At 38.7% G+C, this 24,506-nt stretch overlaps 3 protein-coding genes and 1 long non-coding RNA gene across 7 annotated transcripts in view; 1 reads left to right on the top strand and 3 right to left on the bottom strand.

The window, feature by feature from the left end:
- The window catches only part of LOC131313642 (E3 ubiquitin-protein ligase RMA1H1-like), a 73,222-nt gene that overhangs the window by 27,936 nt on the left and 20,780 nt on the right, over positions 1–24,506 (bottom strand). The window lies entirely within an intron of this gene.
- Positions 893–6,830, bottom strand: LOC131313640 (uncharacterized). Its single transcript, XM_058342064.1, has 4 exons — positions 5,758–6,830; positions 2,984–3,091; positions 1,882–1,991; positions 893–1,211 (listed from the first exon to the last, which is right to left on the bottom strand). Exons 1-4 carry the CDS (start codon positions 6,380–6,382, stop codon positions 1,140–1,142), a joined length of 915 nt encoding a protein of 304 aa, XP_058198047.1. The 5' UTR covers positions 6,383–6,830; the 3' UTR covers positions 893–1,139.
- On the bottom strand, positions 9,824–22,712 carry LOC131313636 (uncharacterized). Its single transcript, XM_058342054.1, has 9 exons — positions 22,249–22,712; positions 15,913–16,736; positions 15,690–15,824; positions 11,579–12,609; positions 11,394–11,484; positions 10,873–10,992; positions 10,564–10,779; positions 10,384–10,493; positions 9,824–10,273 (listed from the first exon to the last, which is right to left on the bottom strand). Exons 1-9 carry the CDS (start codon positions 22,508–22,510, stop codon positions 10,066–10,068), a joined length of 2,997 nt encoding a protein of 998 aa, XP_058198037.1. The 5' UTR covers positions 22,511–22,712; the 3' UTR covers positions 9,824–10,065.
- Positions 11,815–15,012, top strand: LOC131313645 (uncharacterized). 4 transcript variants are annotated; one of them, XR_009196255.1, is made up of 4 exons: positions 11,815–11,952; positions 12,266–13,422; positions 13,622–13,680; positions 14,700–15,012. It is a non-coding gene; the product is annotated as an uncharacterized LOC131313645 (long non-coding RNA). The 4 variants fall into 4 exon arrangements; XR_009196257.1 differs by having other exon boundaries at positions 13,622–13,675; XR_009196258.1 differs by having other exon boundaries at positions 12,266–12,449; positions 14,700–15,002.

The following is a 24,506-nucleotide window of genomic DNA, read 5'->3' on the forward strand; positions in this document are numbered from 1 at the left end:
CCACAATTATATAGAGTTCGCTGGTTCTTATTAAAAAGAACAGTGTAAAAAAACTTTTACCTTGCAGAATAAAATAAAAAAATAATTTACCGTAAAAGAAAACCGTAGAAGGAATCAGAAGAAAGAAGTTTGATATCCAAATAAACTAGCTTTCTCATGTTCCACAAAGCGCGCAGCCGACACGCAACAATCGGTCGTAAATCAAAACAAGCGATAGAAAGAAAGTTGGGTCCTTTTAATTCTAGCCTATATTAAACCCATTTTTCAACCCACCTACACCCATGTAAATATGGGTTCAACTCATATAAACCCATTATACAATATGGGCGGATTGAGTTGGGTTATAAGTGGACGGATTTAGGCAGGTTCACAAATATGGGTTATAAGTTTCAACGACGATGCCTGGTGCTTTCCTACTTCTGAGTTTCATGAATATGTGGGCCTAAGTGTTGAATAACGCAATAACTTGCTCTTTCGATAACGTAAACATTAAACAACTAATGTAGGCCTTCTACAATTTGAAAGAGTTCTCAATAGACTTTGGGTGAAAAAAATATAGTAGCTAGTTAGCAGCATAAACGGGATGTCTCATTCTGGACTCGGGGGATGTCTCATTCTGGACTCGGGAGCTTGTAGTGAGCTCCCTGTAGTGCGGCATCCGACGGTCTGTTTCCACAATCGATGATTCAGATATTTTTACCTGTAAGAGTTAACTTTGACCGGCAAGAGTGCTTCAGCGAATCTGAATCATCAATTGTGGAAATAGACGACTCAGATACCGCACTACAGGGAGCTCAATACAGGCTCCTCGGATCGGTCTCATTCGGCATATCAACATTGCACAACAAATCTCAGACAAACTGGGTAATACAGTTACTGTTACAATCAGACAAACTGGGTAATACAGTTACTGTTACAATCAGACAAACTGGGTAATACAGTTACTGTTACAATCATGCCAGGAACAAATTGCTTAGAAACATGCTACTCTACGTTCTTTTTTCGAACGGCAAATGTTGTCCTAAAATATTGCAGTAAAAAGCACCTCATAATGTGAGCTGTTTAAAAAGACTTGAACTGGGAGAATTTATGTTACAGGTTGGAATCCCAATCTCATCTTATCAGAAAGAAAACACAGTCTAGTGAACTGGATTCGGAAGAGGTGGTGGCCGACCCTGTTGCACGGACAAAGGAGGCCGCTTGTTGTGTACCTACACACACATGAAACAAATCAGGGGAAAATAGGCACTCCAAGTTGAAACACAAATAATCAGTTTTCATTTCATCTGAGAAGATCTCGGATGTATTTCTCACATCAAGAGCATGATTGATAGTAAAATGCTTTTCAATTGTCCATCTCTAGGTAAATTACTTCACAGAGAAATCCATTTAGTGATACACTAGGCAGCAATTCTCGATCCTTCTGAATAAAGCGAATTCAACAACTCTACCATTAAGATTTGTCGAAATACTATAACGAACAGATATAGTTATCAAATGGACAGCTGCATAGGTCACATGCAATTATATGACTTCAGTTGTCCATTTTCCAACTCAAGCTCTTGGCAGTTATTCTCGAAAAGACTGGAATCAAGATAACACATAATTTCTCCATGCTAAAAAAAAGAAGAAATACTAACACATGCATACACATATACAAGAACATGATCAGTGCACAAGGCTCCCCTGTAAAAAGGGCGGTTGAAACTCCCGCCACCCTCTACCCACCACACACCCCCCCCCCCCCCCACCCCCCCGCGGCCACACACACACACACACACACACACGCACACTCACAGCACTCAGACACAAGACACTGCATAAAGATTGTCAGCAGCACAAAGAACATATACGCTGGTGTCAAGGAAGGATGTTACATACTCTAATTTCTGTCACAAATCGGCAAGAGGAACATTTAACTGACTGTGCTCCATATGGGTACATCAGCAACACCGCACAACTCCCACACTTCACTTGGCCAACTTGGTGTTCTGAAAAGAACAGACGAAGGGGTAAAAACCAACATTTGTTTGCTATAGGCAATAATAAAATTTGAAGTAGCAAAATTACTTAAGATGTGAGACTTCAATTTAACAAGGTCGTGTTTGTATGGTCAATTGGACAAGTACTAACTATAGTAATCATTGCAGTTTTTTAGGGTCTTGTCTAAACTATTTATTCCAACATATGTGGTGGGTCATTGATATGGTACTAGCACAGGATCAAATATACCAAAAGCGAATCCACATTATTCTTGGTCCTCCGTTTCTTATGGAAACACAAGATTCCAGATATAGTTTCAAATCCATGTCTACCTCCTATTTCTACATGATCTCAATATCATCACTTCAAATTTGAAAAGTAGAACTTTTTTTTTTTGATAAGTAAATTTGAATAGAACACCGGAATCAACCTAAGTTTTTCTTTTTGATCAGCAAAAATTAAAAAATTACTAGACAAATTAACTTAAGGTGTGCTTGTTTCCGTCACTAGTTTGCTTGTAGGGGGCATTTGGATGACCAATGTTGGACTAAACAAAATTACTATAAGCAAAAGCCTGGATCAACTGATATGTAGACAAAAACAAAGTGGAGAATTCGCATACCAGCTGCAGCCTGATTCGGGATAATGACCTCAAGCCCCTTTTACCAAATTGAGGAGAGATGTGAATGATCAGTAATAGGGACACGTGGTAACTCCACCACCCCCTAAAGACACCCAAAAGCAATGGACAACACATGGTACAGAGGAAAAAGAAAAACAGGGATGGAGAAGGAGGACAAAGAAAAAGAAGAAAAAGAACAATCGTAACACAGAAATATTCTATAGATGTGACTCCCATCTTCTAAAAGATAGTCAAGCTGTTGTAGATAAATAAGAAATGAACTATGCTTCTGCAAACTTTTGAGACAGCGTAATAATGAGAACTTGGGTTCTTATTGGAAATCCATATGACCAATGGATAAAGAATAAGGAGTAATACCTTCCAGAACAAGATTGACTGTCCGGCAGCATGAGCATTGTACAAACCTGGCTCCTCGAGGATAAGAAAGAAGTCGGCGGCAAGAACCACAAACCATTTGATTCTTCTCTGCAAAATTTACACAGCTACAGGGTGACTAACATTGAAAACAACCATACCTCCACCCATGGGCGCGTTTACAAATTACAATTATAGGAACATGAAACAAATTGCCCACAGATATTGGAAAATGTAGAAGAACAAATAAATGCATTTTACAATGAACAGTACAAACTATGAAAGACCGCGATCATATTTCCTTTTCTTTTTTTTCTTTTTTTGCTGTTGGACTACTTTTGTTCTAAATATCGTCTAGGTCATGTCCCCCAACAAAGAGACTACTTAGCTTACAGCTTACCTTTTACATAGACACACATAGCCACACACACACATAAGTATATCTCTACACTGTTCAGTAACTCTTATAATTGTTGGTGAAATATTATCTAATCGTTGTCGTAAATGTACTTGAAAATTACAAATATCCTGTAATCTAATAGAAGTCAATAACTGTCAGATTACATATTGTATAGAGTATCATCTACGATATCTTATCATATTGTGATCTTCACATCCAATCTAATTCTATTAACTAATCCACAAAATATAAGCATAAGAGCAAAATGTGGTGGCCGGGCACGGAGAAATGACCCAGGGGACAGCCACGTCACTCTAAATATACAGTCAAACCCAAGGTCTCAGGGGTTGACCGGCAATGCACAGTCTGCTCATTATATCTCCGACGCCCATACTGCCGAGCTGAGTTCGTCCGGCCAAAGTAAGAACCAAAGACCGGAGCTTTAGTATGTTTGTCGTGCTCGGTGACATCTTGCTGCCCAGCGAGGTCCCGCCGGACCAAAGGTTACCTGATAGAGCATCCCGAACAGAGCCGGGCATTACCAATCGGCAGAACGGTCTGCCACCGAGCCACCTCTGTCCCCTGACTTGGAGAGGAAGTCAAGTAGAGTTGGGCAGGAGGGGCAGGTGGCATGACAGCTAAGAGTTAACAGGTGGTTGGAAGGTGGCGTGACACCACCCATCTAGGCGAACGAGTGGAGGGCAGAGCTCGTGATAGGATCCAATCACTGAGTGCGTGGTGTTCACATGTGAATTAGGCTCCAAGCTACCTTTGTCTATAAAAGGAGTGCTCCACCCTCAAAATAAGGTAATGCTTTTCTCTCTCCAAAATCCCTTCATACACATTCAAAGCTTTCCTTCTCTCTAACTTGAGCGTCGGAGTGCCCTCCCCGGACTCCCAACGATCCGGGTTTGGCACTAACACGGGTGCTAAGTATGCAGAATCTTTCTCCACGCTCAAGGGCACTTTCAACCTAACCACCTTCCTAGAAGACTCAACTGGAGAAAGCACAACCCACAAAAAATATCTTACCACTCTATATACTGGTCCATTTATGTCATCACACAAGCTGAATTATCTTGGATTACTCAACTAAAAAAGTGCAAATACAGACAATTACGAGCAACTAATTTTGGAAAGTTTTTAAAAGCTCTCCAGACAGAACCGAGTTCCCCCCCTTGCAAGATAACTCTCTTATACTAATTTATCATTCAAATTCTTTGTTACCTCAAGCATCTACAAACTAACCTCTTATCATACAGCAAAAAAGCAAATATATGCTTTCTTAATGGTGTTGAATTTACTCGCTACAGATGCAGTTTTGACACAAGAAAATGTACAGCAAAACAGGCCACCAACTATGCAACTTGTCAAAATCTCTCATGCAATTTTCTTTCTTGAGAAATTTGTGACAGACGACAGTAACTAGTTAAAATATGTCCATGTCACCATTTATTCAAACCCAATGGAAATGCTGTTCATCTGTCACATGGTTATGTAGTCTCAACAGAAATGTGGTCAGCAAGATAGCACCGCCCATAATGCCCATTGACTTGCCAAGCTAATATAGAGATACATACACTGAAATAGGAGTAAAGTATAGAGTTAGTTCGCTAAGAGATAATTACTTAGGGGCATGGCCCCTCCATAACCCCATTACTGTGGCATAGTTTCCAGAGTTAGAGGTTTCATCAAGGTGGCTTGTCCAATCCTCCCTTGAGTAACATGCACCCAAACTTGTACCACAGAGAAATCTTCACAAGAAGACAACTCAGGACCACAAAGACACTTGCGCGTCATACTTCCCTTAGGAGTTCTGCCATTCCCAACCACCAATGAAGCTGCGAAGACAACTGAAAATTGGCACAACTAACAGCAGTACTTGATGCCCCCAGTTATTTGGGCAAAGTAGATGAGGCCAGTGGCCACATCCCTATGTTCTCCCTTGGAATAGCGACCAAGTGAACTGTTTCTCCCTCCCAACCATTGATCAACCCTGCGAAGGGGGAGGAGGACCAGGCTGCACCCCAAATTGTAGGAGGGAAAACACTTTTATTCTCGACTTTTCAAATTATAGGTCCGGCATTTAGGGTTCTGACAAATTTATCCTGACCCCTAAGAGAGTCCTTTTAAATCACAGGCAATACTGGTTCCCTACTCATATCTGCCTAAATGCCATCTCCTCCACTGGCCTACTTGGCCTCAATCAACCAAAGCATCAACAGACAAGAAAATCGAAAAGTTCCATATTTGCATCATGTACATACGACATCACATATATTAAGCCACATACATGCATACAATCAATCCAACCACCCGCTGGGTCGATTAATACTTGAAGATATCAAGTGGTAAATCGGTAACAAGGAAAGCTCACCGGAAACAATCGCAGGTTTGGGTAGCGGATGTGGAGCTACTGGTGGGAGTGTCGGCGAAGGCCCAGGTGGTGCTGGGGTGGGCAGCTGCGGAGGGACTGATTGCCACCCAGGTGGGGGTCCATCATCATCATCTTCTTCTTCAATTTCTTTTTCTTGAATTTCTTCATCTTTGATAGGGTTTGATTGCCACCCAGGTGGTGGCCCATCATCATCATCATCATCATCTCGTTCTTCCATTTCTTCTTCTTTTACAGGAACTGGTTGCCACCCAGGTGGAGGCCCATCATCTTCTTCTTCTTCTTCTTGCATTACTTCTTCTTCTTTAATTTCTTCATCTTTGACAGGAATCGGTTGCCAACCAGGTGCAGGCTCATCTTCTTCTTCGATTTCTTCTTCTTTTTTAATTTCTTCTTGTTTGATAGGGTTTGATTGCAAACCAGGTGGGGGTCCATCTTCTTCTTCTTCATCTTTAATAACTTCACCCTTTTTCTTTTTGAAGATTGGCGATTGCCATCCGGGTGGGGCTCCGTCTTCTTCTTCATCCATTTCCTCTGTTTTTTCATGCTTGATTTGTGGGTTTGATTGCCATCCGGGTGGGGGTCCATCTTCCACTTCTTCCTCCATTTCCTGCAACTCTTCTTCCTTACCCTCCACTCTCTCTCTCTCTCTCGTTTTCTATGACTGCACAGTCCGCGACTCTCCACTTCTTGGCTTCTTGCTGAACTCCGTTCCAAAAACAGCCGGCTATCGGTAACCCATATTTTCTTTCTTAGCCCGTTAAAATTTTCAATTATACTCAATAGTTAGTTATCGAAATTAAGATATATTTTCAGTATACAATTATCAAAATATAATATTTTTTTAACAGCTATTTACCCAAAATATATATTCGGCAGTTGTTTACCGAAGTTGAACATATTTTTGACATGTAGTTACCGAAATATAATTTTGTTTTCAACAACTATTTACCAAAATGTTATGTATGATTTTCAATAACTATTTACCGAAATATAAGAGACTAAAGGAGAAAATACGAAGCTGTCAATAGTCGCCATCCAAAAAAAAAGAGTTTGCTCCCAATCCCATTGTCCCATGTCTCTTCTTATTTATTCGGGAAATTTTTCATTTTGGCCCCTCAACTTTTCAGCAAATGGCTCATAAATACATATAGTCATATACTCAACTTTATTACATTTACAGTAAATGCCTGTAGACAGGCCCCTCGTATAAAAAAATTCTGGTACAGTCCCTGCAAGTGTGGTGTTGCTGTGAGGACACCTAACAACCCAGCATTTTGATCCTTGAAAATATGCGTGCCAAATCTTTGAAGAGGTTGATAAATGTGTGAGTGACATAAGAAAGGATTACGGACTGGGCATGACATCGTTAGGCGTGGTGGGCAGTTGAGAAGGCCAATGGTGATGTATTTGGTGATTTTTTGACATCGTTTTTTTTTTAGTCTGAGGTGGTATGTCAGTGCAACGAAGAGTATTAATCTTGGAAATCATATTGTGCTAGAGGTTGACGAAGAAACGAAACAATTTAGGAGGTTGTTTGTTATTTCTGGGAGTGAATACAGGGATTTAAATATTGTCGGTCCATCCCTTTCATTGACGGTAATCGCTTAAAAATTAGGCAAAAGGGTACCTTGCTTAGCACAACTGAAAAGAATGGTAATCAAGGTGTGATTCATCTAATGTCTCAATCATTTTTTTTCATTTGACGATTCGATAATTATGATAAATTCCAGTGCGTGAAGTTTGGTATGATATTACGACACCATAGAATTTGTGTAGGGACAATATGATAAATATACCATTTATATCAAATGGGACATGGGATTTTTTTTTTTGTGAGGTTATAAATCTTTTTTTTTTTTTGTGGGTAATTAGGTTATAAATCATTGTATATCTAGATATCTTAAGTAGGAAAATATAATAAACTGTTATCATGATAAAATTGTTGGTTCGTTGTTTGTTCTAACACGATTTATTTATCTGGGTCGGGGATATAAGTCCACTTTGTTTAGCAGTCATTTATTCGTAGAACCAAGAAAATTGGTTATGGTTCTTGCAGCATTTGCACTTAATTCTCGTCCCTAGCTAGAAGAGAGATGACATTCATTTCCGACTGGAACCTGGGAATCTGAGATTTCATTTGGGCAGGACACTGAGTTCTGTAGAGAGAATGGTGAACTTGCTTGTAAGATGTGCTTATGTTCCGGCCCCATAATCGTGCCATCACTACATGGATACTTTTGATAAATGATAGCAGAAGTAGTCACCGGTTTTCAAGCACATTTGCAGTGTGAAAATCGAGCAATGCTTTCTTACCAAGCAAGTGGTACGGGCAGATGTATGCTAATGTAGACGAGTGCCTGAGTCATTCAATGCATGGATAAAAGAATGAACGTTACCTCCCAATTAAAAATCCGGTGGATGGTGTTAGAGTGAAGATAAAATGAACCTATTTTCTACGAGGCGAGAAGTTGCAAGCAAGTGCAGTAGTAAGAACTGTCCAGAGATGGATAAGAAGTTGACTGATTGCTTCAATGAGGCTAGGACTTATAGGTTGTTAGCGAGGCTGGAAATGATAAGTACAAAGTGCATTCGCATCCATCCGTTACTATGGATGTTGGTAGACGTATTTTTTTTCTTGCAAAAAATGGCAGCAGGATGGGTTCCCATGTTCACATGCGGTTGGTGTTATTACTTCCAGTGATTCCATATTTTTATGCGCTGACTTTTCGTGATTCATACTCATACTCTCGATCTCCCCAATACTAACTGTGTGGATGCTCGAGCGCTCCATCATTGAGGATGTCATCCTCCCCAATTAAGTAGAAAACCTCTTGGGAGGCCTCGGACTTAGCAGATACCATCAAGAGGAGAGAAGTTATCACAAATTGGGTGAATCATCAAAGGTAAATGCAAGGACTGCTTCATCTGTTACTTCATTGTCGATAGAAAATAGTGATTCTACATCAGCATCTTCAAGATTATCATCAATGAGAGCCAAAGAGTTCACCATTTTGTCTCTTGCTGCTTTATTTGGACACTGTTTTGCATAGCTAGTGCCCCTTCTTTCCGCATATGTAGCAGCGATCAGACTTTCACTGCCCTCTGAGATAGATGCCACAAGTTGGGCAACCATAGTAGGAAATCATGCCGAGAAGCTACGGAGTGACTATTCACAGGAGGTGAAGGGGCGAATTTCAGTTTCCACTTTCCAGTAGCCTTTTTTCAAGTTTGATTAAATGCTATTTTGCACAGTAGCTTCATGAGTGTACCGCTAGGGCCGAAGGGCTCTGCCGGCCCCAGTTCTTCCACGGTTATGCCCGGCCCCACTCCTATTCCGCTCCTATGAACAAGTATAGAAAACGGGAATACAAACATTTTGTTTGGTTAATATCATTTTGATGGAACAAGTTGTTTTGATATTTTAATTTGTAAGAAGCAACTCATGTTTTGACAATTCATCCCCTTCTTATTTTACGTTCTCGTTGTTTTGGTGATGGTTTTAAATTAAGTTCCGTAATAGCTTTTAAACAGCTTTTATGGTAAATTCGGTTTCATAACAATATTTATGGTTAATTCTGTTATGAGGAATTTGCATTATGAAAAAGCATAACAAATTTGCAATTTCGGGACAGTATGATAGATGTACCACTTTTAACATAAATAATGGTATATATACATTTCGAAATTGAAAATCATTGTAAATGTTGGTCAACTTCAGAATCCTATTGTACTTGCATAGTTTATCATTTTGACGTCCATAACTAGTGGTAAGATTACAAATTATGATTACATCATACCAAATTATAAATCTGAAGAATAATAAGTTAACCACAGTTCTAGTTTATCACAAACAAGTTACAGCTACTTTTACCATGGTAAATTAGTAACAATTCAGTTTATCAAATCATGGTAAATTTAAAATCCTTACAGTCTTGATATATTTATTGGAATTGTTCAAAAAAAAAAAAAAAAACACATGACAAATCTATCAATATTGCTTATTAACCATGTCCCTAAATAAGATAAACTTGTTGGTGTCCAGTCCTGATAAAGTTACCATATTCATAAACCAAAAAAGGAAACACAATTTGTACACCTAATGCCAATTGCATAACACCCAGTATTCAAGTCCTACGGTAGGTTCACAACCCACAACTAAAAAACACCATACAACATTATTCTTTCCCCAAAAAATGATGCTAAAGTTCATTGTTTCTAAAAACCAACGGGGTTAGTAACACTATTTAAACACAAGTCATATGCTACTTGTCCTGATTTATGTCTGCTTCATTGGATGCAGCTATTTGTGCATTTCATTTCATCATCTTCGTTCATTTGTCTTTCCAAGCTCCATGAATTGTTTTCATCGCTTAGGAACGCATGTAGTATGTCTGACCTCATCTTCTGGCAACCTCCTTCTGGTAGTTGGCTTGAAATTGGTTCATTCCGGAAGTATTGACGAATTATGTAGCAAACCACGATCCCACAGTCCAGGCTGGAGGGGGGGAAAAAAAACGAATGTAGGACATTATAATAGAAATTTACGGTAAAATACTAATTGGTTTGTCCATCTACTATGTGGTTGTGAGGGGAAATACAACTCACGTAGAGTGTCCTTGTTGGGGACTATCTTCCACGAGCTGGATCGGTTTACATTCATGTGTCATGAACAGACCCTTTGTCTTGCTTTTCCAATAACTTTCAACCTGCCTTTTCTGGATTATAATGTATTGCAGTCAGGTTATATTATAAAAACTATAGCCATAGTATATGTTAGCAATTTACCAGCTGTGTTGCTGGCTCACAGTAGCGGTCCACACCGGTCCTCGACTGTCTGGAGTTATAAAACTTCCAACTACCTTCCTCATTATCTAGTACAAGCAATGTCCAATGGTACGCATGGAGAATCGGAAAGTGTAGGTAACGGAAGGCACTACCTCGCGGCATCCACTTATCCAGAAGTCTTAAACGTTCTTCTCGAGATTTGGGGATTATAGTACTCTGGTTTCAACAAGCATTTGCATTAAAGAAATCATATTGTGAGTGAACACAATTTTATTCCTAGAACAAAGTAATGAAATTGACAAGACTCACCAACAAACCACACGTGAAAACATACGATGTCTCATTTGTCATTTGGGTGCCATTACTCTGCAGCTCACCAACCATTTTGGACTGATCCCGCATCAGGATTTCAGAATATGCATCGATTACCTAACAAAATAGACAACATTCATCATCATACTCGCTGTCATAAGACAACCTGTGGCCACTGGCCACCACATTTTTAATGAAAGTTGAACTGTCAGTTGGGATATGTGCGGCAACTGCTGTTGGATATGGTACATTTATGAATCCATCAACAACTTGCATTAAACTTATCATGTGATAAATTTATTACATTTACCATGTGAACAAACATCAAATATACCAGTATTTTTAATACTATCAACCATAATATATCATAATCTTGAATTTATATTTTACCATGTCTAGTTTATCATAATCTCATTATCTGTACTACTAGTCGTTAATCGCTATACTACATTACCGGTTCCAAGATACTGTAAATGTAAGAGGTTATCAGCAAAAACAAAAATGTGTTAGTCACTTACTGAGCCAGATATGGATGAATTAACTATGAGTTGCCGAATATCATCAACATAGATGCTAGATCCCATTTCACTCCCAGACCATATGCACGTGCTACAATCAAAGTTTTGCACAAGAGATTAAAGGTTGCATAATACAACCAAGTTAAGCGGAGTTCAATGGAAAAAAGAATATTTATGCAAATTACCTAGAATATGCTTCACTCCAAATCTGTGATATCCGTTGTTGGTCCTCCGTTGACAGCAGGCAATGTACCCCATATGATCTGAGGTTTTTGATGGGTACAGGTTTATTGGGTAAACTCACCGGTCCCGGTGGTATATTGTCTACATTAATGACATTCTTGTCAGACGGTCCTTCTTCATTTTCACCCTCACTAGTAAGTTTCTGCTTTTTCCTTTTACATGCAAACTGCGGATCCTCGGTACCTCTTCTACTCTTCCCTTTGAGTCGCTTCATCCAGATTCTTGGGGAAACGTTTTGGCTGTTTGAAATGTGACGCTGCGTTATATTGTGAATCTCATCCAATTCTGCCGACAGCTGGTCGTTCTCATCAAGAAGGTATAAGATTGACTTGTTTAAATCTGCAATCTCTGCATCTTTCACCTCAATAGCCACTGCATGTTGGACCTCTCTTTGCTTGCCTTTTCTAACGAGCTCCTCGATCTCTTCATCCCTCTTTGATACTTGAAGACGGAGTTCACGTATTAAACTTGTATTCTCCTCATCTTCTCTTGCCGAATTGTCCACGTTTTCACTTCTGCCTACAGATTCTATCACCTTCTTGTTGTCGACTCTGTGACACTCGACATCCTTTCCAATGTTTGTTGCATCAGCGTCTTTACCACTCATCCTGCTGTTGGCATAATAACAGGCATCTGAATCAGATGAATCGTCACAATCATATACCCATCCATGGCTATCAGAACAAGGCAGGACTTCTTTATGGCTATCAGAACAAGGCAGGACTTCTTTATGGCTATCGGTATCGGAACAAGGCAGGACTTCTTTATGGCTATCAGAACAAGGCAGTACTTCTTTATGGCTATCAGAACAAGGTAGGACTTCTTTATGGTGCTCGGAACAAGGCAGGACTTCCTCACCAAGCCGAATGAGTGATAAAGCTACATCATTTTCCCCTCCACATCTAGACACACTCTCGGTGCATTCATTATCACTTGCATCTCCATTCCGTGCATCTTCTATGTACCGATCAACCTATGTACAAGTCATTAGGAATGACAAATTTATTAGTATATCCAAATAAACCGCGGAAATAATATCTGCAAATTCAAATGATGAATGATATCATCTCGTCACTTCCAACTCTACTACAAAGCATAATTAGGGCCTGTTTGGGAGGGAGATTGTGCATTGTGATTGTGCATTTTCCTAATTTTTCCGTTTGGGAGGTGTACTGTGAGAATGAATTCTCTCACAATGCATTATGAAAACTACACTTTAGAGGCACAATCTGAGAATCAGCCCTGGAGGAGCTTTTCCATTGTCATTTTGGATTATCTTCCCAAATTCATAATCTATTTTGGGCATTATCCTCAAAATACTCATTCATAATCTATTTTGAGCATTATCCTCCCAAACACTACGATAGAGACCCATCATTTAAATTTTTTAACTTTTAACTTTTATATGTGATTGAGCCTATTAATGTGGATAATGTTTTGGGGTCAAAGTGAAATTGAATATTAGTGATGGCAGTTGATGAAGTGTTTTAGTGGTTGAGGGGTGTGAAGTGCAATTTAACCTATTTATATAAAAAAAAAATCTGGACCAGGAGAACATTTGTTTCCCCATTTGTTTTTCTTCCCAGTACGTTCTCTCTCTCGTCTCTCACACACTCCCTCCCTCCCCCACTCTTGAATCTTCTTTAACACTTCAAATCCATGAAAGCCCAACACAAATTCAAGATATCCTCGTGACCTAGACCTTGGGAGTCGCGTGATCAAGCTTGGAGGGAGTTTCCTTGGTGGGTTTCAAGCTTGGAACATCTAGGGCTTGGTTGGATCTTTGGTAGGGAATTCTCCTCTCTCTCTACTTGTTTATGTGTTGATTTGGTGTAGATTTTGGTGCTTGATCACAGTTTTCGTTGTCGGTTGAACCCTGTCGAAACCTGAGTTCGCGTGCTGGAAAACCCAGCCTCTACCGGTAGCCCATTTGGGGCACTACCACTAGCCAGTCAACCTAACCAAAATGTTTGGTCTTGCTATAGGTAGCCCATTTAGGGCCCTATCGGTAGCACCTGGGAAACTTTGGGGTGTGGATTGTAAGGTCATGATTCGTATAAATTGGATGGTTTTGACTAATTACATGAGATTGAGCTTTAAAATGCCTATTTGATGCATGGTGATACGATGAGTTGATATTGATGTCTAATTGTTGAGAAAGGAGAACTAGGAAGTGTAAACGTTGAATATTCCGTTTGAAATACGAAAATGTGGGAACCCAATATGGGGAACGGATTTCATGAGGTCCCAATATAAATGCTGGGGCAGGGGATATCACGAGATCCCAAATGCTCGGATTATTGCCAGGTCCACCGTTCAGTGTGTCGCTAGAAAATTTATGTGAAGTATTGAGATCAAAATCAGATCGTTTTATGGATATTCATGGGTTTGAAATCATCATTTCAAGGCTCTTGATTCCATAATGATTTTGAGACTAGGTGTTTTGGACTATGCGTATATTGTGAAAGCTTAGAAAATAGACCCAGGATAAACCTTGGTGACTCCAAGTGCAATGTTGGATGTAACGAGCTAACCTTGAGAAAACGATTGGAAATGTGTAATTGGTAACTATGGTTCCCATCTTGGGTTTGGACACTTCTATGATTGTTGTTTGTCATTCGGATATTAATTTGGTAAATTGTTTAGTTTAAATGAAATATCTGATACTTTGAGGTGCAATATGTTGACGAATGTTTCCATTGGCATTTATAAGTTAGATTTCTAGTTGAAAGTTGATAAAAGGGATTCGATAGATGATAACACGAGGTTTAGATAGAATGGCGTGGGTGTGAGTGAGTTCTGGGTTTCAAACTAGTAATGGTGCTTCGTATTCTTGATTTACTCAAAAAGGGATTCGATAGATGATAACACGAGGTTTAGATAGAATGGCGTGGGTATGAGTGAGTTCTTTGGTTTCAAACTAGTAATGGTGCTTTGTATTCTTGATTTACTCAAAAAGTCATCGTTCATTGTTAAAATTCCCTTGCATGTGTAATCTTTTATGCATTTAGAGTTAGATGGAGATTTTCCTACTGAGTGTTTGCTCAACCCTTCCATTTTCAGGTACAAATCAAGGATCTAAGCATGGAGTGTGTGATGTGCATTGAAGAACATTTTTGAAAGCTCACATAGAAGAGTTGCTTAGTCATCTTGTGTAAAACCCGTTTTGAGATGAGAATGTAACCTTATTATTAATTCTTTCGACTTAGGAGGAATGTAAAGATAGTAAGATACTCAAATTCTTTTCTCTTTTGATACTTATGGAATATAGTGGTATGATCCCTTGGATGTACATTTTGAAAAAACATTGGTTTGTGGAATGACATGGGCATGTCTGTTATGGGTATTACGTATGGGGATGATGATGATGATATTTATTTATTTACAAAAAAGATATTATTATGTTTAAAATCGAGGGCATGACAACTACTCTATTGCAAAATCTATTCTACACATATCTCTTAAACACTCTACCACATTCATAATTTATTCTGGCCACAATCCAAAACCAATAACTCACATTCCAAAATGGAAAATGCAAAAATAATTATGCTCCCAAACGGGCCCTTCGCATGCCACAATTGTTGAAATGTTATAGGGTACAGTTAAAATAAGTTATAAGTTTATCATAAATTTATCATGATAGATTTTACATGGTATATCATGTGTTTATTAAATTTATCAGGAAAAAATCACAAATTTAGCAGAATACCATAAATTTAGCATGACATATTTTACATCTTATATCACGTGTCCATTAGATTTACCACAAAAAAACTCACAAGTTTACCAGAATGGCAGAATACCATAAGTTTATCATAACAAAAATTACATGATATATCACGTGTCCATTAGATTTACCAAGGAAAAACTCAAATTTACCATAATACCATAAATTTATCGTCCAGATTTTACATTCTATATCACGTGTACATTAATTTACCAAGAAACAACACACAAATTTACCAGTTTACCATAATGTCGCGCTAAGCTTGTTTCTCTCACAAAATTAGAAAAAAGAAGAAGAAAGAATAAACAACTTATCATGCACACCTGATCGTCACGAAGATCCTCCAGCGACATGGTACGAAACTTTGATAGCATGGTTGGAATACTCCATCTTATGAATCCAAGATTCTCATCCGTATGAAATGCCTCTACTACGTTGGTGTGATCACATAGCCAATACTTCAAACATATATACAGGTTGTTAGTTTGTCCATAAAATTATGTACATAAAGAGACTAATGACGAATGTAACACATTTTAACGTTACCAGTAGGGCCACAACACATCCCGACACCTTCTTGGGCTGTTGGTGATTTTTCCTGATTGAAGTCATTAGATCATTTGCAATGGCACCACACCAATCATACTCCATCAGTTTTTCTAAGTTTTCTATGCGCTCTAAGTACACCCATTTTACAGTTGTGGAATGAGGGAAAAACAGGGTGTGGCATACGTATAGACATAGCAGCCTTGCGACGTCCTTGATGTCATCTGTGTCGTTTCCCAGCACATAGGTTTCCAACAACTTTTTCATTGTTGGTGTCGTCAACCTCTTGTGATGGAGTTTTCTTCTTGCTACCATATTCACCTCATCTCTAGATCCGTACTTCAAGCCAACAGCTTCTTTGCCAGAACAAATCCCAAATATGTTGCCAATGTCATTCCTTGTCAGCCCAACATATTTCCCTCCCAATCGGAACTTCCGTGTTGCATGGTCGTATGCTTCTATTATTTTCACGATCAATTTGTCACTTTTGCGACATTGGTTAGGTGTCAATCGGCCTTGGATGATTGCATCGAACAAACGCCAAAAAGGCGTACTTTTTAACACCTCCTTGTGGCACTCCCTCAGTTTTAATTCCTTTATCAAATTCATGATTCCACCTAGACTCGAACGGTAAGCTGTTGGACGAACTTCTACCTCCCTTGACTTTTTTTGCTTCATTGGCTTGGATTTTGTAAGATTTGTTGCACTTTTTCCTTTTGAAGATTTCGAACGTCGTTTTGTCGATGCCGAGCCAGTTGCTGCATTTCCCTTCCTTGATATTGGTGTCAGTCTACTTCCTTGATTCTTACCAAGTGGCGTCACCCCTGTTGTAAACAGTGATGACTAATAGTCAAATTTTCCATACAAAAACCAATACTCTACCAGCGAATTGACCATTAACTGTAGCATCCAAAACATGAAGTACCAAATCTAATATGAGCAATGCCAAATTGATCATTACCCGTATCGGACAAATATATAATTACTGATTGAATTAACAATGTTTTCGCAGTTGTATTACTTCTCATTGTTCTCAAAGTCAATAAATCGCAATCACAACCACAAGAAACATTATTCCAAAGTTGATCGCAATCACTGAATGAATATACCATTTCATTCCAAAATCAACCACAAGAAAAGTAATCAAGCAATTGCATAATGAGACTTAAATTCCCAATAGATCGAGGGTTTAATTACGAAAAAATCAAGATTTTCATACTACGATTTGTTCAAACAAGTTCATAATAATATTACAATTATCAAAAAAGCGAGTGTATAGTTTGCCCAAGATGGAAGTGGCATCTTCGATCTTTCGTGTTCTTTTACATTTCCAAGATTTTGAACATTGATTCGAGGATGGTGAATCCTCGTTTGTCACCTCATCAACTTCTTGTTTCACCATCTTTTATCCTCGACGCTATGGAAAGGATGAATGAGAGAGTTGGGTGAAAGGATGAAATTTTGTAGCTAGTTGGTAGTTAGGCTCTGATGTAGTTTGTTTAGTTGTTTTCTGGTTGTTCCAGTTTTGCTGGTTGGTTTATCTGGGGTATGCCCTTTTTTTCCTTATATTCCATGCATTTTTTGGTAATAAAATCCTTCTTAACCAAAAACCTACAGGTTTTTTTTAACTGTTTTTAAGGTGATAGATTGGGAAACGGGGATAGGAGTTGAAACAAGGCAATGCTGGGTTTTTTTAAACTTGAGGATGTGTACATTATTCATCCATTCAACTAGGATATATGCATAAGTAGGAGGTGGGTTAAGGACTTCAATTCAACTATCCCATAAAAAAAAACCACAAAGTGACAAGAATCTTTTGTTCCCTTGCAGGATATCCATGATGGAAAATCCAAGGCCAACAATCACTTTTAAAAGAAACTCAAGAATTCAAATCTCCACCATCCAATTACACGAAAGTGGCCCACTGATCTACTCTTCCTTGCATAAACACCCAATTGCATTGGAACCTCCACACACATTATCACATCATACGAAAATCGTAACAAAATTTGAAAAAACTGAAACAAACCAAAGCAGAAAACTTAGAACCATGGTCTGTCCTTGTTGTTGGGCTCCTCTAAGGTTCAGAGTTAGTGCTCATGTCCATCTAGAAATTGGATTCAATGCTAATCTTCAAGTTCAAACATCCCTCTGACTGACTACTGGTAATCTCTGAGTTCTGTTGGTTTGAAGGAATTAAAATATCATCACATTGGAGATAGACAACACGTTTTTATTGTAAACCCACAGTCGGAATGTGCAGAAGAACAACGGGTTCAGCGATTTTCACTATAGATTACGTTGAAAGTTTGAATGCTGAATTCTATTTTGAGACACAAACAGAACTTAACTCTTCGCTTAACATGTTTGTGTGGCAAACCTAGAACTAAAATTAGTATCAAGAATAATTGGTTCCAATAATATGAATGTTTTAGTGCTGAAGCTTTCTTGATATATTGAAGGAACCCATTTGCGAATTTTCGCTGCTAGCCCAACATGCTAAAAGAATAAACCAATTGGGTTCTACACTCAACTTCCTTCAAATTTGTTTTCAAAATTCGGTCTACTGTTAGATTAATGAGAAATGTGCTGTTTTTATATATTTACTTAAGTAGCTTTCTAGTAGCTAGGGGGTACGTCTATGATATTTAGTGTGGTTGTGGATGAGAGTCTGTAAAACTAGTCAACCTCAAAAGTGTTTCAAGGGTTTGTAGCATGCATGATTGCAACCGTTGATTATGCTTTAGGCATCTTCGCTAATGCATTGGTAATCACAATACATAAATTTTGCGGGTCTGGAGGCTATAAAAAGCAAATCTCCTGTTTGTGACAATGCTTAATCAAATAATGGTACCAACATAGTATTGGCCCATAACGTCTATAAGCTTCTCGAAAGATGGACGTATAAATTGTTTGATATGCCAATCAGCGTGTAAAGGGGCTTGCTTTTTCTTTAGTTATCTGTCTAACATCCATGCTTGCTTGCCTCAAGGAGGATTGGCCTTATTTTGGCATGTAAGCGATGACCACTCCTTTTTGGCTGGTTCTCCCGAAAATGCCCCCTTAGGTCTTGCCATTAGTGATTGGTTGGGGGGGAGGGGAGGATTGAAGGGGGCATTTTGGTCGTTCCCCATCTTTTGGGTGGTGGCCTATGAGCACTATTTACTTACTGTAGCAAATTTTAAAATTTTACTTTTTTGACTTTTCAAGATTTCCCCGTGTCCTTTTTTCCTTTTTAGTTTCTTGATTTTTTGTCCTTGGCGTGGGGTTTATTTGGTAAAATCAGTTGGACCAACTCCTGTGTTTATTGTGTTGCACATGGCTAGAATCCTCCCAAGATCTCTAATTAAACCACTCTGACAACTCTTGTACGTTCTCCCAAAACTCTTGCATGTGAGATCTTGTGAGGGAGGGAGAGGGAGAGAGTGGATTTTGTGAGGGAGGGAGAAATCAGAATCTTCTGAAAATCTTGCAGAGAATCAAATAAAGATTTGATTCAGATTCTGGTTCTCCACCCCACATGCGTAATTCAAACCAACTGAGAGTGAGAGAGAAACAAACAGAGGCACAGAGAGAGTAGTAAGCATTAAAAAGAGAGATAGAGGCAGAAAAAGTGAATCAACCAAGGATTTGATTCTGATTCTTATTCTGGATCCAATGGTGGAGAAAAAAATGTGAGAGCTTGAGCAATACAAAGAGCAATGAGTACGGAACGATGTGTGAGCACGTTGTGCTCTTCGCTAGTAAGTATTAAATGGTCAAAACTTGTAGTATGTTATACAACAATCTGTTAATGAAAAACAGTTAAGAGAGGAAAATTGGCCTTTAATATTCTGGTTAGTACTTAGTAGTATGTAGGCAAAAAGCCATTGGTGCAGAATCAACTTGGAGATACACAGTGTCACCAACTGAAAGGGCTTAGGCCGTAATAAGCTGTTCTTACTGACAGTTTAGTCCTAGTTCTTGTTTTGACAATTTATATTTTGTCTTTTACTTGCAAATTGGTTCAATTCAAAGTTAGCTTCGACTGTTCATCCTCCACGGAGAAATCTGAGAATAATGTGCCTATTATTGGTGGAGCTTATGATTTCAAGAAGGAAACAATTTGTCTTACTCAAATGTTGTTGCCTTCACCAAAGAAGGTGACTATTGTAAGGCATGGCCTTAGCTCTTTGAACAAAAAAAGCAGAGTTCAGGTTTGTTGTCTCGGTTTCTTTCTCTACTTCTTCTGTTCTTTGTTTTCCTTTTTAGTTTTTATTTTGGGTGCGGTGGGGGGATTTGTTGAATTTGCAATGTGAAAGGATTTGTTGAATTTTCAATGTAAAATGTGAGACTAGGGGGCAGAGGAGCCTTCGAATGAAAACAAACGCTAGCTGCTATTTGGAATGTTCCTCACAGAATTTTAGGCTGTAGTGAGCTTTGGTTTTTTATTTTTTCCCCTAGCTGTACTGGTTTTTTCTTCCTATTCTGCTAGGTTGGTTTGTCTTATACTATTTGTTGGGTTGTTTGTTCCTAGTGGTTGTTTTGCTTTCTTTGTTGGTAATCTGGATTTCAAGGGTATGCCCTTGATCCTTTCTTGTGGTTTGTTTGTTTCTTAATGAATGAACTTACCTAAAAAAACCCGTAAAAGTTTTCTATAAATAGACTAAATAGAGAAACTAATCTCGTAAGTTCTAAATTGCTTTGTACAAGACGTTGGCCTCATTCACATAATTGCCAACCCGATCTAGGACCTACACAGGGAACCAACATTACAAGATAGCGAAATCTACAAACTAACCAATTATCATACAGCAAAAAAAGCACTTATATGCTTCCTTGAAGGTGTTGACATACTCTCTACACATGCAGTTCTGACACAAGAAAATATACAGAAAATAGGCCACCAACTGTGCAACTTGCCAAATTTCCTATGGAATTTTCTTTCTAGAGATATTTCTGACAGACGACAGTAACTAGTTAGAATAGCCCATGTCACTATTTATTCAAACCCAATGGAAAGGCAGATAACAGATGTTCACCTGGTTATGTAGTCTCAACAAAAATGCAGTCGGCAAGATAGCACCGCCCATAACGCCCATACATAGACGGAAATAGAAGTTAAGACTGTTAAGTATTGAGTAGTTTACTGGGAGATAATTACTTACTGGCATGGCCCCTCCATAACCCCGATTACTGTGGCATAGTTTCTAGACTAGAGGTTTTGTCAAGGTGGCTTGCCCAATCCTCCCTCGAGTAACATGCACCTCGGTACCACGAAGAAATCTCCGCAAGAAGACAACTTGGTACCACAAAGACACTTGTTCTTCACACACACCCAACCTTAGAGTTCTGAGCATTCCCAACAACTGCCGAAGCTGTTAAGAGTCTTAAGACAGCTGAAAATGGGCACAACTACCAGCACTAATAGTTGCCTACATTGTTTCAGGCGAAGTATATCCGTTCCGCTAAGGGAAATAAGTACTTATTTTTTCAATTAAAGGTATTGCAAGTAAAGTGGGAAATAAGTATTTAAAAATTAATAATCTTAGCAGAACGGGGCCTTAGACAGTGGCCACATCCCTTTGTTTTCAACTTGAACTGATTCTTCCTCCCAACCAAAACCCAACACAGCAAACCCCATTATTTCCAGTATAAGTTTATCCAATGGGGGACGGCCGGGCAGGCACCCCAAGCTATTGGCCAAAGTACCTTTATATAACTACTATTATAGAAGTATTCATTCCGCAATTTTTCAAATTTATGAAGGCTAAACATTTAGAGCTTTTGACAAATTTAATTTCTGCCTCCTAACGAAGTTTATTTCACAGATAATACCGGTTCCCTACTCGTATCTGCATAAGCCACCCCCAATTTTTCCTGCCCTACTTAGCCTCCATCACCCAAAGAATTAATAGACAACAAAAGTTAACAGTTGACCGTCGTTGCCCACCCTATTTACGGAATGTTACAGATACAATATCACACATTTACCTACATACATTATGGAAGCGGCTCCTCTCCAGTAATGGGAGAGGAGCTTCCCCTCAAGTTCTGCCTTTTTCAGGCCCATACCCTTCCCACATTGATGACTGGAATCGTACATTATGTAGATCTTGTGGAGTACTTCAACCATGCAAAAACTAGTGTTGATCGGAAAGCATTTATCTTGAAAAAGTGATTTCGATCCAGTGTGTTTCCAAGATTAATGTGATTCGACTAATTATCAAACGCCATCCGATCAACACCAATTTTTGCATGCTTGAAGCTTCTATTATTTATCGACTCCAACTGGTGAATTTCACGTCTGGAAAACATCCAAGGAAACAAGGTAAACCGGTGACGACGAAAACTCACCGGAAGAAATCGCTGGTGGGAATGTTGGCGGTGGTTGCGGCTGCTGAGGGACTGATTGCCGGTCAGGTGGTGGGCCATCATCATCATCATCATCATCATCATCATCTTCTTCTTCTTCTTCTAGATAAACATCTTCTTGTTTAACAGGGATTGATTGACAACCAGGTGGGGGTCCATCTTTTTCTTCAATTTGTTCTTCCTCGAAAATGAACATGTGGGAATTTAATTGCCATCCGGGTGGGGGTCCATGTTCTTCCTCCATCTCTCCTCTCTCTCTCTCTCTCTTGTAACGTGACTGCACAGACCCCGATTCCCAGTTCGTAGAATTGTTGTTTCGTTTGACAGCCAAAAAGCGTAAAAACTAGGAAATTGATCATGAGACCATGTTTTGGGCCAGAGAATGCTGGGAAAGTTTATGGGCAGATCCAAACCATTGAATTTCTCATGATCCAGAGCCATTGAATTTCCCATGATCAAGATTTAGACCGTTTCTCCCTTCCTAAAATTTATGTCACATCATTTGACGAAGTACACCAAATACACACTTCGTTGTATCGGACTTACCTCGAGATCTCACACGTATTTTATCAGAGACAATTAATTTGTTTGAAGTGTTTTTTAAGGATCTTTGTAAAAATCACACATTAAACCAATATACATTGAATAATTTATATACATTTAAAAGTCTTGTAAGTGAGTACAATTTTGTACCCGGATTTAGGGTTAGGAATAGAGTGACATATAAATACTCCATGTAAACCCTATGCAGTAATAATAAGAAATAACTATAGCTTTCGCTCCCGTGGACGTACCCGATTTTGAAGAACCACTTAAATTATGTGTGTTGATTTCTTTATTGTTTCATATTCGCATATCACGTGTGTATTTGTCCTACAAGCTGATCCTTTTATATAGTATCCCTTGAAAATATATTTTGACTAAATTGAGCGGCTCTAATCATTTGTATAAGATTATGAGGTAGGTCCCATATAACGCGTTGTGTATTTGATTTACAGAAAATGGTGTACCCATAGTCGAACTCGGGATACACATAGGGTCTGTATCTAACCATACATGTTATTTTAATATCCGTTTTGGGTCCCATAAAGATAATCGGAACCGTTTATTTTGCTTAAAGTATATTATTTAAGATCGTTCTAAAAAATCAGCTCAATCAAATATCTCTAAATTTTGAAGCAAATTTCGATGGTTGGTAAACACCCCTAACAATAATCAGATGGAATAACCATAACGATGCATAATTTTTTTTTGAGGTTTACCAAAAGAACTTCACAAAAATGATTGCGGGTGTAACTAATCCCATAAAAATATATCATTAATTAGTAAAAAAAATACACCGAATGCAAAAATATACTCTTTATGTCCCTTTTTAAGTGTTTGCTACAGTTCTGCATGTCATTTGAAATAGCTTATATCTTTCGACGTAGTTTTTAAAATCATTGTTTTATAGAAATAATTGAAATTTATCAAACAATATCCATATTATATATTTTTAAGAATATGCGTTGAAAGATATAGACAGTTAAAAATGACACGTAAAATCGTAATGGACATTTAAGAAGGGGCGGAAAGAGTCAGTATCATGCACCAAAAGTATCCTTACTGTGCTCCAAAATTATTCGCACACTACAATTTCAAGGCACACCATTGCTTAACTATCAAAAAGTATACATGAGAAAATGCTTAGTACGCCTAGCTTTCTCCCAGGTAGTAACCAAAATCAATAGTTTTAAATTTTGGATTACCAAGTTGGTGCAGTGGGTCTATCTCGAGAGTTGCTCTATTCATACCTGGCCTCTCCACTTGGCCACTCCACCCACCCTCACGAGTGTGATCGACGGGTCCGACTTCGACATTTTGGTTCCAAACGGCTTTTGTTTTGTTTGTTTGCTTGTTGGTTCTGTATTTCTGGACCGGTAGTGTCTATTCACCACGAGAGAAGATGAAGTTACAGATATTGACCTGTCTTGACTTTTTGGCTTTTCTTTTCCACTTTTTATGTTTGAAATGTTCTAACTTCTTACCAATTTTGAGATGGGTTCTCAATGAATCCAAACTTGTATTTGTAAATCCTCAATCAATCCGAACCCGTGTTAAACGGTTCAAATATCTTTTGCCCATAATTAACTCGTACAACCTCAAAACCGACGTTTCAACGGAGCCTTTCAGCGATTTCAAACAGCGAATTAAGGTAGGTTGGATAAAAGAAAAACTTAAATGAACCGTCGATTTTAAGA

This window comes from Rhododendron vialii, chromosome 13a (genome assembly GCF_030253575.1).
Source record: "Rhododendron vialii isolate Sample 1 chromosome 13a, ASM3025357v1".
In the NCBI taxonomy this organism is placed as follows: domain Eukaryota; kingdom Viridiplantae; phylum Streptophyta; class Magnoliopsida; order Ericales; family Ericaceae; genus Rhododendron; species Rhododendron vialii.